The sequence below is a fragment of the Anas platyrhynchos genome, chromosome 1, assembly GCF_047663525.1.
Source record: "Anas platyrhynchos isolate ZD024472 breed Pekin duck chromosome 1, IASCAAS_PekinDuck_T2T, whole genome shotgun sequence".
Taxonomy (NCBI): domain Eukaryota; kingdom Metazoa; phylum Chordata; class Aves; order Anseriformes; family Anatidae; genus Anas; species Anas platyrhynchos.
This window is the reverse complement of record NC_092587.1, coordinates 135,967,730-135,982,749: the sequence shown is the minus strand read 5'-3', so window position 1 is coordinate 135,982,749 and position 15,020 is coordinate 135,967,730. Positions and strand designations below refer to the sequence as shown.

At 39.1% G+C, this 15,020-nt stretch overlaps 1 protein-coding gene across 2 annotated transcripts in view; it reads right to left on the bottom strand.

The window, feature by feature from the left end:
* DHRSX (dehydrogenase/reductase X-linked) overlaps window positions 1–15,020 on the bottom strand; it is a 169,136-nt gene that overhangs the window by 49,754 nt on the left and 104,362 nt on the right. For both annotated transcript variants that reach the window (XM_072030083.1, XM_038173129.2), the window contains one exon: window positions 12,672–12,773. In XM_072030083.1, coding sequence (XP_071886184.1) covers window positions 12,672–12,773 — 102 coding nt within the window. The remainder of the gene's footprint in view (window positions 1–12,671; window positions 12,774–15,020) is intronic.

The window sequence follows — 15,020 nt, the reverse complement described above, 5'->3', positions numbered from 1 at the left end:
GGTTACAAATGGACAGAAATGTGAGATAAGTTCTGCTATGATGTGGAGCTTTCTTGTTTTCTGGGACATGGAGAAGAGGGAAAGGGTGGGAGCAACAAACCACAAGCACCCAGACCAAGTCTCAGTCAGCTAGAGCGTGAGTTTTAGCAGAGACGGGGTTTGGCATGAGCTGTTGGAGGGCAGATGGGAACAGTACTGCATCTTTGAGCACAGGGGTGGGTACAAGGAAATGATTTGCATCTCTCTGGGGCTCATCCTGCCTTCCAAAGCTCTAAAACTAGAAAAGGTAGGAGGGAGCAGTTTGCAAGAGGTATATTTGCGGCAACACTGATCAAACGGCAGTCCAGGAAAGGAAGGAGAACATAAAGCAGCCCTTGCACAGCAAAGCAGATTGTGATCCCCAGCTGCTGCTTCTTCATCTGCCTGGGCTGCTGCAGGGCTTGCTGTAGGCCTCCCCATACACACACATACTTCTGCCAGCTGAGTCAGAGGAATTTGTCCAGTGAGAAGTGCCCTAGATGGCTGCTACAGCCCTTCAGTTTTAACCAGCAGGCAAAGTCGGACAGGCTGTCACTGCTCCCTCTGGCCTATGCTGTACCAACTGCCCCCGCAACCCCTGAAGAGGTGTGGGATTTCCAGAGCACATACAGGCTCTGCCCTCCACCCCAATTAGTTTCCACCATCTGTGTTGCACGTCCTGGGAGCAGAAAACAGACCTGAGATCAGGTCATGAAATGGAAAAAAAGTTATGTTCGTGCAATGTACAGCTGTTAAAATACATTCCCTAAAATTGTCCTGGTCATTCTTCGAGAGCTTCCTCTGAGCAGAAATGTGGTCAAGTCCTTGAGCAAGCACAATCACCCCTGCTTGGATTTCTTGCTGTTACAATTCTCCTTTTGTCTTCAACAGCTGGTCAAATACTATTAATCCAATAACATCTTTGAAAGACACAGATTTTTTTAAAGGCTTTCATCTTTGAAGTGGTTCATATCAAGGCTTTCAGAAAATGTTGCCCTGCAATTTGAAGGCACTTTCTCCTCTTAGTTGAGGAAAAGCCATTTTAATTCCCTGAGAGTGAGTGTGCAAAGCCATACCCACTGGGCAACCGAACGCAGCTGCTTTTCTGACGAAAGCAACTGTAGCAACAACACCTTTTTTTTTTTTTTTTTTTTTTTTTTTTTTAATTATTAACTCCCTAACATTCAGTAGGTACTAAAAGTGGCACATTATTGATTTCTTTTTGTCCAGAAACGTCATCAGCTTTACTCAAGGGCCTGGAAAGGTAACTCAAAGAGTGAAAGCTGATTCTATTTTTAATTCCTTCAATTAATCTAATAGTATTTGATATGTTTAAAATATCTATTTTTTTTTTTCATCTTACCTCTTCGCTGTAAACCAAGAATGGTTTTGCTACTTCTTCTGGCATGGAATACTACCCAATATCTGTATGACTTTACCATCAGTCAGTTTCCTCATTTTTTTGGAGCACATGTGAAATTTGTAGTGGCAGAATACAGGCCATTAATTCCTCAGATTTGTCTAGATTGTTTCCAAACAAAAAAGTGTCACTGATGGCAGCATGGCATTAGAAAATGAGTTTATAAGCAAGATGAAAATGATTAGCTGTTATTGAAATGTTCAGGGAAAAGTCTGACAGTGTGCATGTATAAAACTGCCTAAATGACACATTGATGTGTGATTTTGAAACTACGTTGAGTGATTGTTCTTATTACAAAGTAATACATTCCAGTGTGCCACAGTTATTTATGTATTGTAATTTGTTCAAATTACACACATTTTAATTAGCTATAACAAATTAAATATATATATATATATAATTATTCTTATGAGTAGGCAGTGGAGAAACAGAAGGTATTTTTCTCTCAAAGAATGAATACACCTCAAGAAAACTGTCTTTGTAATCATTCATCTATTATGATTGTTTATAGAAGTTTCCAGTGAAGCTCTTTGGGATCCATCAATGAACTATTCTTATGTGATTTTAAAAGCATAATGAATCTGATATGGCACACAACATAGCTTAAAATTTTATGAGCAATGTAAGTATGACAGGCCAGGCACATACCGTATTTTTATTGGATTATATAGGAGGATTTGTACTGTGCCTGCCCGTACTGCAGATGAGGGTAATAACTGCTGTAATTCCTGTACCTGCAGCTGCACAGAACATACTTCAACTATATTATACATTTAAAAATACAAGTGTTTCTCCCATTTAGATTTATTTACAGTGAGCTACTTGGAGGTTGTAAAGGTATTTCTCTCAAAACACTTTAAATAAATGAAAGAAAACACAGGCAAGATTTAAAAACTCTGCTCCAGATGTAGATCAAAAGGCCATCCTTCCCAGGCAGGCTCATGGAGCTGGGTTTGGAGGCAGTGCTGGCTTTTTATCCCCAGCAACGCATAGGATAGACAGGCAATGCAAGAGCTCAGTTGTATACACAATGCCTTTGCAGCAGGAGATGAACCTATATAACCACACTCACCTATTTTTTGCTGTTTGCAAAAGATATTTACAATACCAAAAAAAGTTCCTGAAGGAATAAATAAATAGAGAGGGGTACTCCAAATGTAAGTGCAGAGCCTTTTCTATATGCAGGCTTTGCGTTTTTTCCCCCATGAGTGCTGGCACACATGGCAGCACACCCCACTTAGCAGAGGTCCCAAATTGCTCTGGTTTGCACATGCACACACCAAAAGATTACCAATGGGTCTGTCTAGCTGCATAACAGTGCAGCCCACTTCTCTTCTAAATAGGAACAGCTATAACGGAGTGAACATCTTAATAACTGTATAGCTGCTTCAACTAGTTTGTTCCACCTCGTTCAGCTGTGCTGTTATTCCAGAATATGCCCACCCTGCAGTCCCCTCCTGGCTAATGAGCAACGAGAAAGTGCAATGCCTTATCAGAAGAACTGCCCTCAGAGGCCCTTACTGGAGACACAACTGTACTAACCTAACTGCTTTTGACTTTTATGCCTTGTCTGGGCTGCAAAGAGGTGAATTTACAGCACTGTTACAAAACACTGCTTGCTAAAAACGCACTTACTAGGTCTGTGACACAGAGCCAAGTGCTGTTTCCCTGCACATCTACTGGTATCTCACAGAAGCACTCTGAGTCTAGACAGGACCACACACAGGAGCCAGATTAACAGTATATGAAAACTGAGAAAGAAAAAAAAAAGTCCAAAGATTTAAAAACAAAATAAAAAATAAGCTTGATACAGTTCCCTAGTGATGTAGTTCTAGTGTAGAGGGCCTTGTGTAGGCATTTTTCATTATTGCACTTCCTAGTATCTTGGAGCTCTGTGTGAATATATATATATATATATGTGTGTGTATATATATCCAGTTTTCTAAAGAAAACTGGAGGAAACAGAAGGAAAGCAAGGAATTTTATGCTATAGCATAATGATCAAACCTAGATGGCACTTAGAGACCACACCAGTGGATTTGACCCTCAGAGAGATGCAAAGATATCTGTCTAGCATCCGGGGTGGGACAGTGTCCCCTGTGTAGACCTTCCCCAGAGAGGACTGGACACCATGGAAGCAAGTTTGATAAACAGCCTCTTGGGACTGAGCCTTGGGCTGCAGAGGAGAGCTGTCTCCAGCAGCTTTGGTCTCTCCTCCCAGAAGAGGAGCCTGCCTGCATTCCTCTCCCTCTCCTATCCCCAAAATCAGGTGACCCAACTCCGATCTTATCGGGAACAGTATATGTGCAGGAGGGAGGGGAGAGGTTCAGTCCCAGACATGCATATCAGTTTCATCTGCCTCAGTTCTTTCCCGCAAACAGTAAATTTGCTGTCCGTAATTTCTTACACAGCCACCCTAACTCCTTTATGCCTGAATACTATGAAATATGGTATATACTATAACCCTATGAGATATGGGGCTGGGAGGATCCCACCACCTTCCCTATCCTTGGTTCAATTTCCATCACCATTGACACAGGTAGATGGGAATTAATTTTTGCAAGCTATTTGTCTACTTGGAGGCTAGACTGAAGAGAGAGATTATAATCATGTCCACACTGGGGGAAATAGTTTTTTTGTCTGTTAAACATCAGTAAATTCACACACACACACACAAAGAGATCAGTGAAGAATTTCCATACTGCAAGAAAATGTTCAATCGGTGTGCAACAGAGATTCTGTTCCTCAAAATAAGGACTCAGTTCTCATGAATTATGTGGCATCTAATCACTTGCAAACTGACTGAGAGCTGTCCTATAGCTGAGACATTAAATTGCCTCTTCATCCTTACTACCAACCCCAGCTTTCCCCCAGTTATTTGCTCTCTTATGTATTTCTTGCTATTGAGTAAGAATTTATGCTACATTCATAGTTTAATTCTATTTTAAAAGTCTTTCAATCACAAAACATGAATGTACTGCCATCAAGTTTTCCCCCGTCCTAAAGGTTCCCACCTGACTGTCCCATTCCCCCCATCAGCTCTTTACTCAATCTTTTGCCGTCTCTCCCATTTAACATCCCTGTCTGACTTCTCTAAACCCTCAAATCCTCAGCCACTTCTCTTCTATTTTAGTTCTCTAAACCTTGTCTTCTTGTATAAATCTCCCTCCCCTGGAAGTTACGGTTTTGCCCCATCTGCCTTCAAACTGGGCTTCTCCCTTCTCCACACTTCAGGTTTTTTCCTCATGCCTACAAATGCAACAGCCAGCACTTACAGGGAGATGTGGTCACTAGCAACATGGGGTCCCCAGCAGCATCAGCTCACCAGCTCTGTCTGGTGAGGCATTTAGGCATTACTTGAAATCACATCCTATCTTCATAGCCATGTCCCAGCTCCAAATTAAGGTAAAACCCAGACACCCACTACCTTTCACCCACCTCTCCCCTCCCCACAGCCTGCTTTTCATGGGACAGGAAGTTGGCACAGAGATCAGAGAGCAGCCAGGCTCCCAGTCTGGACAACAGAGAGACCAAAAGCTGAAGCAAGCCACAGTGACCATCTCCACCACAGCTCCAAGGTAGCCATGGAGAAGAGGGGACACTGGTGCCCAGCATCAGTGCTGGTGCCTTTGCCTGCACATGGTGCAAGGGCTTTATATCAGGGTTGTGATGCTAGGAGAAAGACCAGCTCAGTCCCGAGTCAGGACATGCTCAGTACAGGCAAAATCTTTAGATATTTTAGTATGAAAGATGTTTTCCAAACTGGATTGCTTAACAGGCTTCTGTCTCGACACAGGATGGGAATGTTCTACTGGTGCTGAAAGGTTCATCCATCTCTGACACCAAAGCAGCACCTTGCCGGCATTTAGGTCCTCATTCCAAACTACAATAACACAATAACAACTTTTTTAAAGAAACTTGACATCATTTTTGACATCATAAAAAACAAATATATATATATATATATAACTATTCTTGGAAAAAGATAAACTCTTTTATCTGGCATTACAAATATTAATTAGAAATAATTTAGCCTAAGGCAGATAGTTGGCATGAAAACTTTTAGACCAATCATTAAAAGTTTGGCTAACTAGTAAGGAAATAGAGATTGAGTAATGTCTACTGCTAGTGCTCCTGGACTCACCTAAAATGCCTACAAGGGAGAAGTGGACTGTATCAGCTGTGCCCACAGAAATAAAGCAATGCATCTTTCCAGTGAAGACAAGCTCTTAGCCTATCAGTAGGTTAAAGGGAACAAGAAAGGAAAAATGCAGAAAATCCACATTCAATGACAATGAGAGCAACATCCCAATCTTGGTAGGTTCGGTGTAAATCTGAACAGGTTATAATAACTCCTTAAGAACAGATTCACTTTTTGAGTCAGTGTCATGCTGCTCCATAGTGAATATATGAGTTCCCTGGAAAATGAGTCAGTTATGAAAATATATATATGATCCACAACTGAGGTTTGTTTTTGCACTAAAATCAGAACATTCATAATTGGGCCTGGCCGGGAATAAAACAAAAGCAAAACAAAACAAAACAAAACCTTTTTTTCCTAAAAGCGTGCTCAGTAAGTGTTTTGTAATTTGTGTTGGCACAATAGTGAGTTATCACCCTCAAGAAGAGAAAATAGGAAAGTCAATCAAAGCTTTTTCATTCAGCAGGAAGTTCTCCTAGAAGTAAAATATCTCGATTTGCAATCTTTCTAAAAAATATTTTTACCTAAAAGCTATGAAAAGATTAGGCAAGAATAAACCATGGCTCATCCCTGCCTCTCAGTAATGCTAGTGGCAAATGTCCCACACACTTACGTAGAACCGGTTGGGTTTCCTAATCCATCAATAGCTGAATTATTGTATCTTCCACTGATAAAAAATTCACATTCAGGACATAAAAGCAAGGGAGTCAAGAAACTACAGCATGTGGATCCTAAGATATTTCCCTTTTCAAGAAATGTTTGATATCCCAGGCACAGAAAAAAACTTTGGAAATAATTAGACATAAAAGATAATATCAAACAAAAGTAATGATTTTCATGAATGAAATCTTTACAGTTTGACAGCTGGAAGTAGCCTAAAGTTGCTCTTCCAACATATTAGTTAATCAAATAAAAAGTAAGCCTTTTATAAGAAATCTGGTATCTTTGTAGTGGGTACATATTCTGGCAGACAACAATGCCGTTCAAGTACGATAACAGCTCTAGCTGATGACTGCTGCTAAAAATGTGGGCACTAAGTAAATGTCAGCATTGCACAACCATTGGTGGCTCCAAACAAGCTGGGCTGGGAACTGTAGGCAGGATCACGGAGCTCTGACACATGTGCCCAGACATGTTGCTTCCAGTACCCAAGGCACCAAATACCTGTAATGCGCAGTGTGCAAACAGTATGCCAGCCTCCCCATGATTTCCAGTCACCTCTCTGATAAAGATACCTCTGCTGAAAAAGATCAACTAAATGCCATATGTTATCACTGGGCTTCTTCAAAAAAACTGCCTCTCAGAGTATCTTCTAATTTTAGAACAAATTAATATTGCATGTTACTGTCTTTACGACTCTTGTAGTTTTGCCCATCATCCATGGAATATCCACTTGAAACCAATCTCCCCTCTACTTCAAATTACCTTTTCCAGCTCTAAACACCTCCCAGAGGCCCAGCTCTCCCACAATGGCTACTATCAGTCAACCATTACATACAGGTCAAGGGCCAGATGCCCTTGTGTTCATCCTCCTCTCTTTCTCCTTGTTCTCCCTCTTTGTCCCCCCCTCTCTCTCCTGTTTCACCTCAGCTTGGCTTAAATATTTCTCTAATTTGTCTTCAGGGAAGCATAAAGATGAAAAATGACCCTGTAATCAAGACAATGGAACAAGATTCACGAGATCAGTTCCTGAGTTCACCACAGCCTCCTGTATAACTGGAGGAAAAGCATTATTTTTGTTGTAATCCACGTTCCACTGGAGTCAAGAGCAGCAATCCTCCTCACTAACTCAGGGCCTTTCTCAGTTATTTTCCACTTCTCTGGGGCTGTTTTTTTCTTCACTCCATTTTATAGCCTGTTTAGCCTGCAGCTGCTACCGACAGGGGAGCTGGCTCTAATCCAGTGGGACAGGATCTTTTCTAGATCCCAGTGCTATAACGTAAGTAAATGTGGTTAAACATAGCCAATCCATAATACCTGTGAATAGCTAGGTACCCATAAAACTGTTTGCATTTGTTATATCCACTTGTTCCCACCCCTCAAATCTCACATTTCTTCTGAAGATTGATCCTAGAAATACTTAAAAACAAGTAATTTAATATGTGATCAAGCATGACAACATCCAAAGGACTTCTCAAATGGCTTCAGGCAAAGGATTATGGCTGGACTGCACATGGCTGAACTGACTGTAGGTAACACAAAGAAATATATTGATATTTCACATGCTTACCTGCAGATATGTCTTTTGTTGTGCTCTAGGAATTGAAGAAATAAGCTTATAGAGACCTATTCATTCTATCAAGAGAGAGATTTCTCAGATGATCCACAATTTATGGAGTATGATCCTCTGAACTAGCCAGCAGTTCAGAATTATTGATTTTAAATTGGCTCAGATAGGTTTCAACCTGAAATATATTAAATGTAATCTGCCTACAATAGGCTAATAATATACTGAAATCTCTAAACTGTTTTTCTGTGTCTGTGTGCATGCCAAGGCATATACTAAATGTAGTTGTCTCTCAGTCCTTTTCTATCCTGAAGCCAAAACCACAAGCCCTTCAGTAAACTGCAACAGAGAAGGTAGATGCTATTTCATTTTTAGTGAATTAGACGATGTACGTTTGGTATCCAGAGCTATTCTTTTATCGGTATAGATGTTGTGATTTTGGTGTTAGCTCTCTTGGTTTTAAGATCATAAAGTACTGCAAAGAACACATACGTTAAAGCATTATCTAAAAGATACTGAGAAACATTTCTAGCACACAGAGAAAACAATTGACTTCAAGATAAAATATCTCTAGCATGAATCAGTGACTACTGCTTATGGAATTTTACAAAGTGTTTTACATCTGTTCCTTGTGCAGTTCTTGAAGATAGAAGACTTTTTAATGCATCTTAACCGTGATACTGTTTTAATGACTGTATTAAATGGCTATGCTACTGTAGATGCTGTAATATACTAAATGATTTTCAACAGTACAAACATGCTGTCCTTTTCAAAAAAACAAAAAATGGCATCCACTTGAAAATTAGTGGACTAGAATACACATTCTTCTGACCTTTCAGAAGAATTCTTCAGAGTAAGTTGTACTGTATCTACCCTTCTGTGGCTCGTAGTTTGACTATTTAGCTAACCTTTTTTTTTTTTTTTTTAACTTTTTTCACAAAAAATGCATTACATTTTGGTGTCTTTTTCTCTTTCTTCTTTTTTTTTTCTCTTTTTACCATTGGCACATTATGTTTTTTAAGGAATGTTTATGTAATACCCTATTTGCGTCTTTAATACATTTTGTTTAATTTAAAAGACAAGAGCTGAGCATGCACATTACTGATGCAGAAAGCATAGTAATGGCACAACAGACCTTTATTTGTCAGCTGAAATCATGTGTGTATTCAACTAAATTTTTTCTTTGAAATTAGGAATTAGAAAGTTAAATATATATGCTAAAAACATCTATAACAAAAAGAGAGGAGGTGACTTCAGTGCACTAATCTCCAATTTGAAAGCTTAGACTTCTTAACATGACTAAAGTGGTTGGATATGTAAACCTTACTGAATTTTTTGTGGCATCTGGGTGTCTAGCTCTAGCAGAATATTCTGCAACTCAAGAGTTTGCTATTATATTAATTTCCAGCTAGATCCTTGGGCCAAGCAAGTGATGGAGAGCAGATATGTTTTTTCAAAAAAAATCACTAGTGATCTGGGAAACGGATGAATTTCATAATGATCTTTGGTCAGACATATAGTACTGATTGACCTAACACAGCAACTTGTGCCAAATCACCTATCTTTAATAATATTACAATCTTAATTTCATAGTTTGTATTACTATATGATGTCAGAACTTTCCTCAATTCATCTTGAAATGATAGGCATTTTGTTAGATTCACAAAAGCCCCCGTCAAATATCATATACCTTAACATTCATTCAGTATCCATACTCATGGAGACATGATGTGGACAGACCACTATATAAATATAATAGTGTAAATAAATAAATATAAATATATTTAATAATATATTAATAAATATAAATATATTTATATTCATATTTGCATTATATAAATATAAATTTATATAAATATATACTAAATATGTATTTATATATCTAATATACAGACATAATTATATAGATACATTTAAAATATTTTAATTTAAAGCAATTAAATAACACTAATGTAGTGTGAAAAGAAATGCAATGTATTAGTTCATGGTGTTTTTACATTAAATATAATAAATTAATATAATCCTTGATAATGAAGTCCTGCTCCTATGAAAACAGAGAGGAAATTTACTATTAGATTCCAATCCTGGTATGATTCAGAAGTCAGGGGGCCCATATAAAATCCATTTTCAAAAACTAATAGAGATGTCCTATTAGCCCCAACAGACTCTGAAAAGCGTATGACTGCCTACAAATGCATTGTGCAGATGCCTGGCCTGCAGGCTTTTCCCCATATGCTAGAAAACAAAAATTCTTCTTCATATCAAGAACACTAGATCTTCAAGATCTGTAAGAAACAATAAAGTATTAGGTGATAAGAAACCCACTATTTTAGATGCATACAGTGAGACATAAGAAAATCCACCGTCATTATGGGATGTCCTCCAAGCACTCGAATGGCCCTGCAAAATGCCTTGCTGTTGACAACTAAGTTTTCTGACAGAAAGCATACTCACTACTGATAACATGCCCAACAACTCATCCACATAAAACACTTTATTATCACAAGCCTTGTCCTCTCTCAGGGACCCAAGCTTGTTTCTAAGGGATCATGCAAGAAAGGAAGTTGAGCTGACAACTGTCATGAGGTTTTTGAGTGAGTAGTGCCTCCAGCCTTGCAGTCTATGATGGACTGGATCTCGTTCCTTAGCACACTGCATAATAGTGAGGAAATTGGTTTTAAAGAGAGAGAGAGAGAGAGAGAGAGAGAGATAGTAGGGAAGGAAAGGAAAAAGGAAAAACCTACCAGGTAGCCTAAATGTCAGCATTTGTCTTTTATGTGCTCAGTACTGATGGAAAGCCAAGAGAAGATGCAAAGGTTTTTATGTTAGACCTCTATTAGGTATTTTCATTTTCCTCTGATATACCAAGAAAGCACTTGGGCTTTCACTTTAAAACTAGTTACAAAAGTGAATACTACAGATTATTTACAAGAGCAAACATAAAGGATCATAAACTGGGGGAAAGAGCTTTTAGAGGTGGATGCTGATGATGTGCCAGGTAATGATCAGAGACTAACCTAATTATAAGGGAGTATTCACAGCAGCTTTGGATACTATCAATTCTGTGATTCTGTTAAAGTTTCAGTAAAAAGCAGGGTTGGACCAACCATTCCAGACTTATTTCTAACAAGTTGTTTTGTGGTGGTTGCTTGTTTGTTTGTTTTAACAACCAAATTTTCTTTCCAAGTTTAAGTATTTGGTAACAATCATAAGTGAAATCAAATGCCTTTCTTGCAGGTCATGAAAATATAGACTGATTCAGGCAGATATAGTCTCAAGCTTCTTTCTCAAAAGAGAGCTTGGGTCTTTGGTCTTATATTAAGCACACTAGGAGATCTATTTGCATCTAAGTTGGTTTATTGATTAACAATATGCATTTAACTGCGATTGTATCTGTCCTGTTTCTGCAGCACGTAGGGTAGAACCAAGTCCTTTACTCAAGAGGTTTTCCAGCCACGCTGTCATTGTAGCTCCATAATTTCTCCCCTGAGCTGTCTCCAAACCCCCACCACACAGCCCTAGAAGCTAGTGGATGGCAGGGGCTTCCTGATGGGTGCAGAGATATCAAAACCTTGTGTTCTACAAAGTGCTACATGTTCAAAATGCAGCTTGGTTCCCACCCATGTAACAGTTTGCACTGTGCATCTTTAAAAGAAGGCATATACAACTACAGAGATTTTGCAACCAGGATTAAATATCCGCTACCTTTAAGTATTTCACGATTAAAATTATAATGGTAGGTTTTTTTTGACTAATGAAATAAAAATGAACGCTTACTTGAACATTTAATGAATGTTTCATATCAATCAGGAAATAAAATACTCTTGATTTTTTATTGCAGTATTTGCATTACTGAGAGCTGTTTAAGGCATCAACAATGTAATGAAATATTTTATTTGCAGCACGTTTGCCCTCACCTGGACCAAAAGATTCACGGGAAAAGATAATGAGCATGCATGCAAATAATGGGGAAAAGAAGAACAGCAGAAAGCTTCAAAAAGAAGCCTAAATTGTTGCTGGCAGATTTATCCCTAGTTAAATACACCGGTGAAAATTCCCCTTTAGGAAAATGCACAGAGCATATAGGAAAATTATTGTATGGGCTGTTTTCCAAAAATACCATAGCTATAAAGAATAATTAGATGGCAAGCATGTCAATAACTAAGTTTAAATCCTTAAGAGTAATGAGATTCATTTGATAATTGTATGAATGCAAGATAAATGTCATCCTTTTAATTTGTTCTCTGACCACTGAGGATGCAGTTGATGGACAACTTTACAGTAGCACCTTGATCAGAGCAGTGACTGCTCTGAGGTCACCTGGATAATTTGTTGGATTATGTTTCATATGGATTGACCCCCATCCAGCTCAACACACAGCAAGAGCAAATGCATGCGTTCATAAAAGGGAAATATAAAGGAGAGAAAGCAAACAAAGGTGAAAGGGCTGGTTTTCTACAGCCATGAAGTACAGCTTTACTTTGCTTTGCCTTTTTTTTTTTTTTTTTTAATGGATGCTTAGATTTTTCTGCTGTTACATGAGTTTTAGTTCTGGAAAGCTTAGAGACACAGCAAGAAGCAAGGCTTGCAATAACATCACAAGGAAGGGTGGCACCCAAGTGTTCAATCTGCTCAGCTGGTGCTCTCTTAAAATTGCAATTTAACCCCTAGGAAGACAACCCTGTTAGCACAGCCATACTGTAGCCTGGTGTATGGTTCAGGTAATCGATCTGAAATGTTTAAATGATTGGTGAGAGCCCCGTTTGTCACATCCTCCCCATACGTAAAGAGAAAATGGAACTCACCATTATTCACCAGGACATGGAGTGGACAATTCTTTGCTCTAAACTGCTGCACAAATTGCCGAATAGACTTCATGGAAGCCAAATCACAGTATAAAAACTCCACTGGAAGAGAAGAAGAGATGAACAAAAACAGAGTTAAGACCGTTATAAAGATATAAAAATACATTTACATACATCAGCAAGGACTTCCATGATAATCTCACCAGAAAAGTGTAAACATTTTAAAACTAAACTTGGCTTTTGCAACTTATTGGTAAAGCTGGCTAGTCTCACAAGATTTCTTCTTTCTTCCCTTCCTTCCTCCATTTCTATTTTAAGCCATCAATTCTTCACACAGCAAACATGAGTAGTGCTGCTCCCAGAGTTTGAAAAGGGGTTTCAAACAGAGCAAATATGTCCAAATCCCAATGCTTTTTCTATTGCTGGAGGGTCTGCAGCTCTCCAACTTTGAGATGAAAAGACATGGAAGCCGAAAATCAGAGGGGGAGAAGAGAAGCCACACTGGGTGTCACTACGTTTCTCAGAGGATGACAAATATGTTCCATGTTTTTTTGTTTGTTTGTTTGTTTGTTTTCAGATTATCTGCTGAATGTCTCAAAATACATTTAACGTCATTATATTTTTATTTCCAATAAAATAGATCTCTGACAAAAGCATCCTTTGTCCAAGGCATCAGTCAGCCATTGACCCTCATTCCAATAATACAAAATTAATTTAAAAATTAAAAATTAATGCTTACCAAAATACCCCAATATTTTTAAAACAATCAGATCTGAAAATTCTTATCCTGCCTCAGTTCCTCATCTTTCTCACCCCTCACTCTCAAAGAACTGCTTCGTCTGCTTTCATTGCCTTAGGTGGCAGCCATGACCAGGGTTATAATGTGCAAACAAGGGGGTCTCCCCAACAACAGCAGTCACTATCCCTTACTACTAGTAAAGTAGTAAGAAATATGAAAGTCATACAAAACCCACTCCCCTTGCTCACCGTGTCCTGGCAGGACAAGCACTTACTTCGATTTGATTTCACCAAGCTCACTGTCTTTCTGAGCTGTGGCAGCCTCTGCATGGCTCCCAGCAGTGTTGGCCACCGTGGCTGAGTACTGAGGCTCCCACCCTGCTTGACCTCCAGGTCCTTGTTGCATTGTTCCCCATCTCTTCTGCCCTCCCACCTTACTGCTGCCCCACTCCCTTGCTCTGCGGGAAGCAACAGCTACCCCTTCCTTGCACATGGCTTCCCCCACCTCCTACTAGAGAAGGAGCAAGCTTTAAATAAAAGGAAAACTAAAGTTACACAGCTCTTCACACACATGCCAAATAAAACTTTTCTTTCAGGAACATTAAACTATTTAATAACCAGACTACAGTAGAGGCTCTAAAAAGTGACCTTTCCTTGCTATTGCTTTCCCTGCTCCATCAGTGATGTTTACCAAATTGTTTCATCCTGTCACAATCAGGGCTGCAAGCTGTACCTATAATGCTTCTTTATAGTATGTCAGTGCAATATGGATTCAGGCAGGCCTGCAGGCACAATAGCAAGCTAAATAACAAAGCAATCACAGCTCTTATTAAAATCCTTTATAGAAGAACATTTCCCTCAGTTCCCTTCAGTTTTACAGAGTGCAGAGCTTTAATGATCCTTATATGTTTTGAATAGAGACAATATTAGTCCACAAAAATGGTCTTAGTGAATTCTTATAAATTATTCAGTGGTCCTTTCTAGGAGAGAGAGGGAGAGAGTAGATTCCAGCTTAAAAACACTTTAAATAATTTTTTTTCTACATGGTTGTAAAGTCACACCATTTCAACCACACTATCGCATGAATAAGTCTGGATAGTATCTTGAGTTCTCTACAGACCTTCAGGAGATCTGCAATTTTGCTTAATTTTAACAATGTCCTGCAACCAGAGGTGGCAAGGAAATGCAGAGGTTATTAACTCCTGCTAAAGAACAGAGTTGTTCAGGTTGTTCCTCCTGTGGCCTGTATGCACAGACCTGCTTGCATTAACATAATAGTAAATACTGCAACAAGGAATGGAATAAAGACCTAAGTGAGTTTTAATGCTGACTCTGCATTTGCTCTGCTTCTCCAGGCAGCTTATCAAGGAAAGCGATTAGGAAAAGCCTGATGAACTTCTTATAAGGCAGTCCCTTACACCACCACTGGAGGAGTCCTTTTTAACACAAAATACTCATCGTGGTACAGAAGACATTGGGCTTCCATCAGCTGGACTACGAGGTGGCACAGTGCAGGGTCCAACCACTTCTTCAACACTTTCATGGACCGTGGCAATGTCAGTCACCCTCCTGGTTTTTGCTAATGCCACTAAATACACAAGGAAAGCTGGT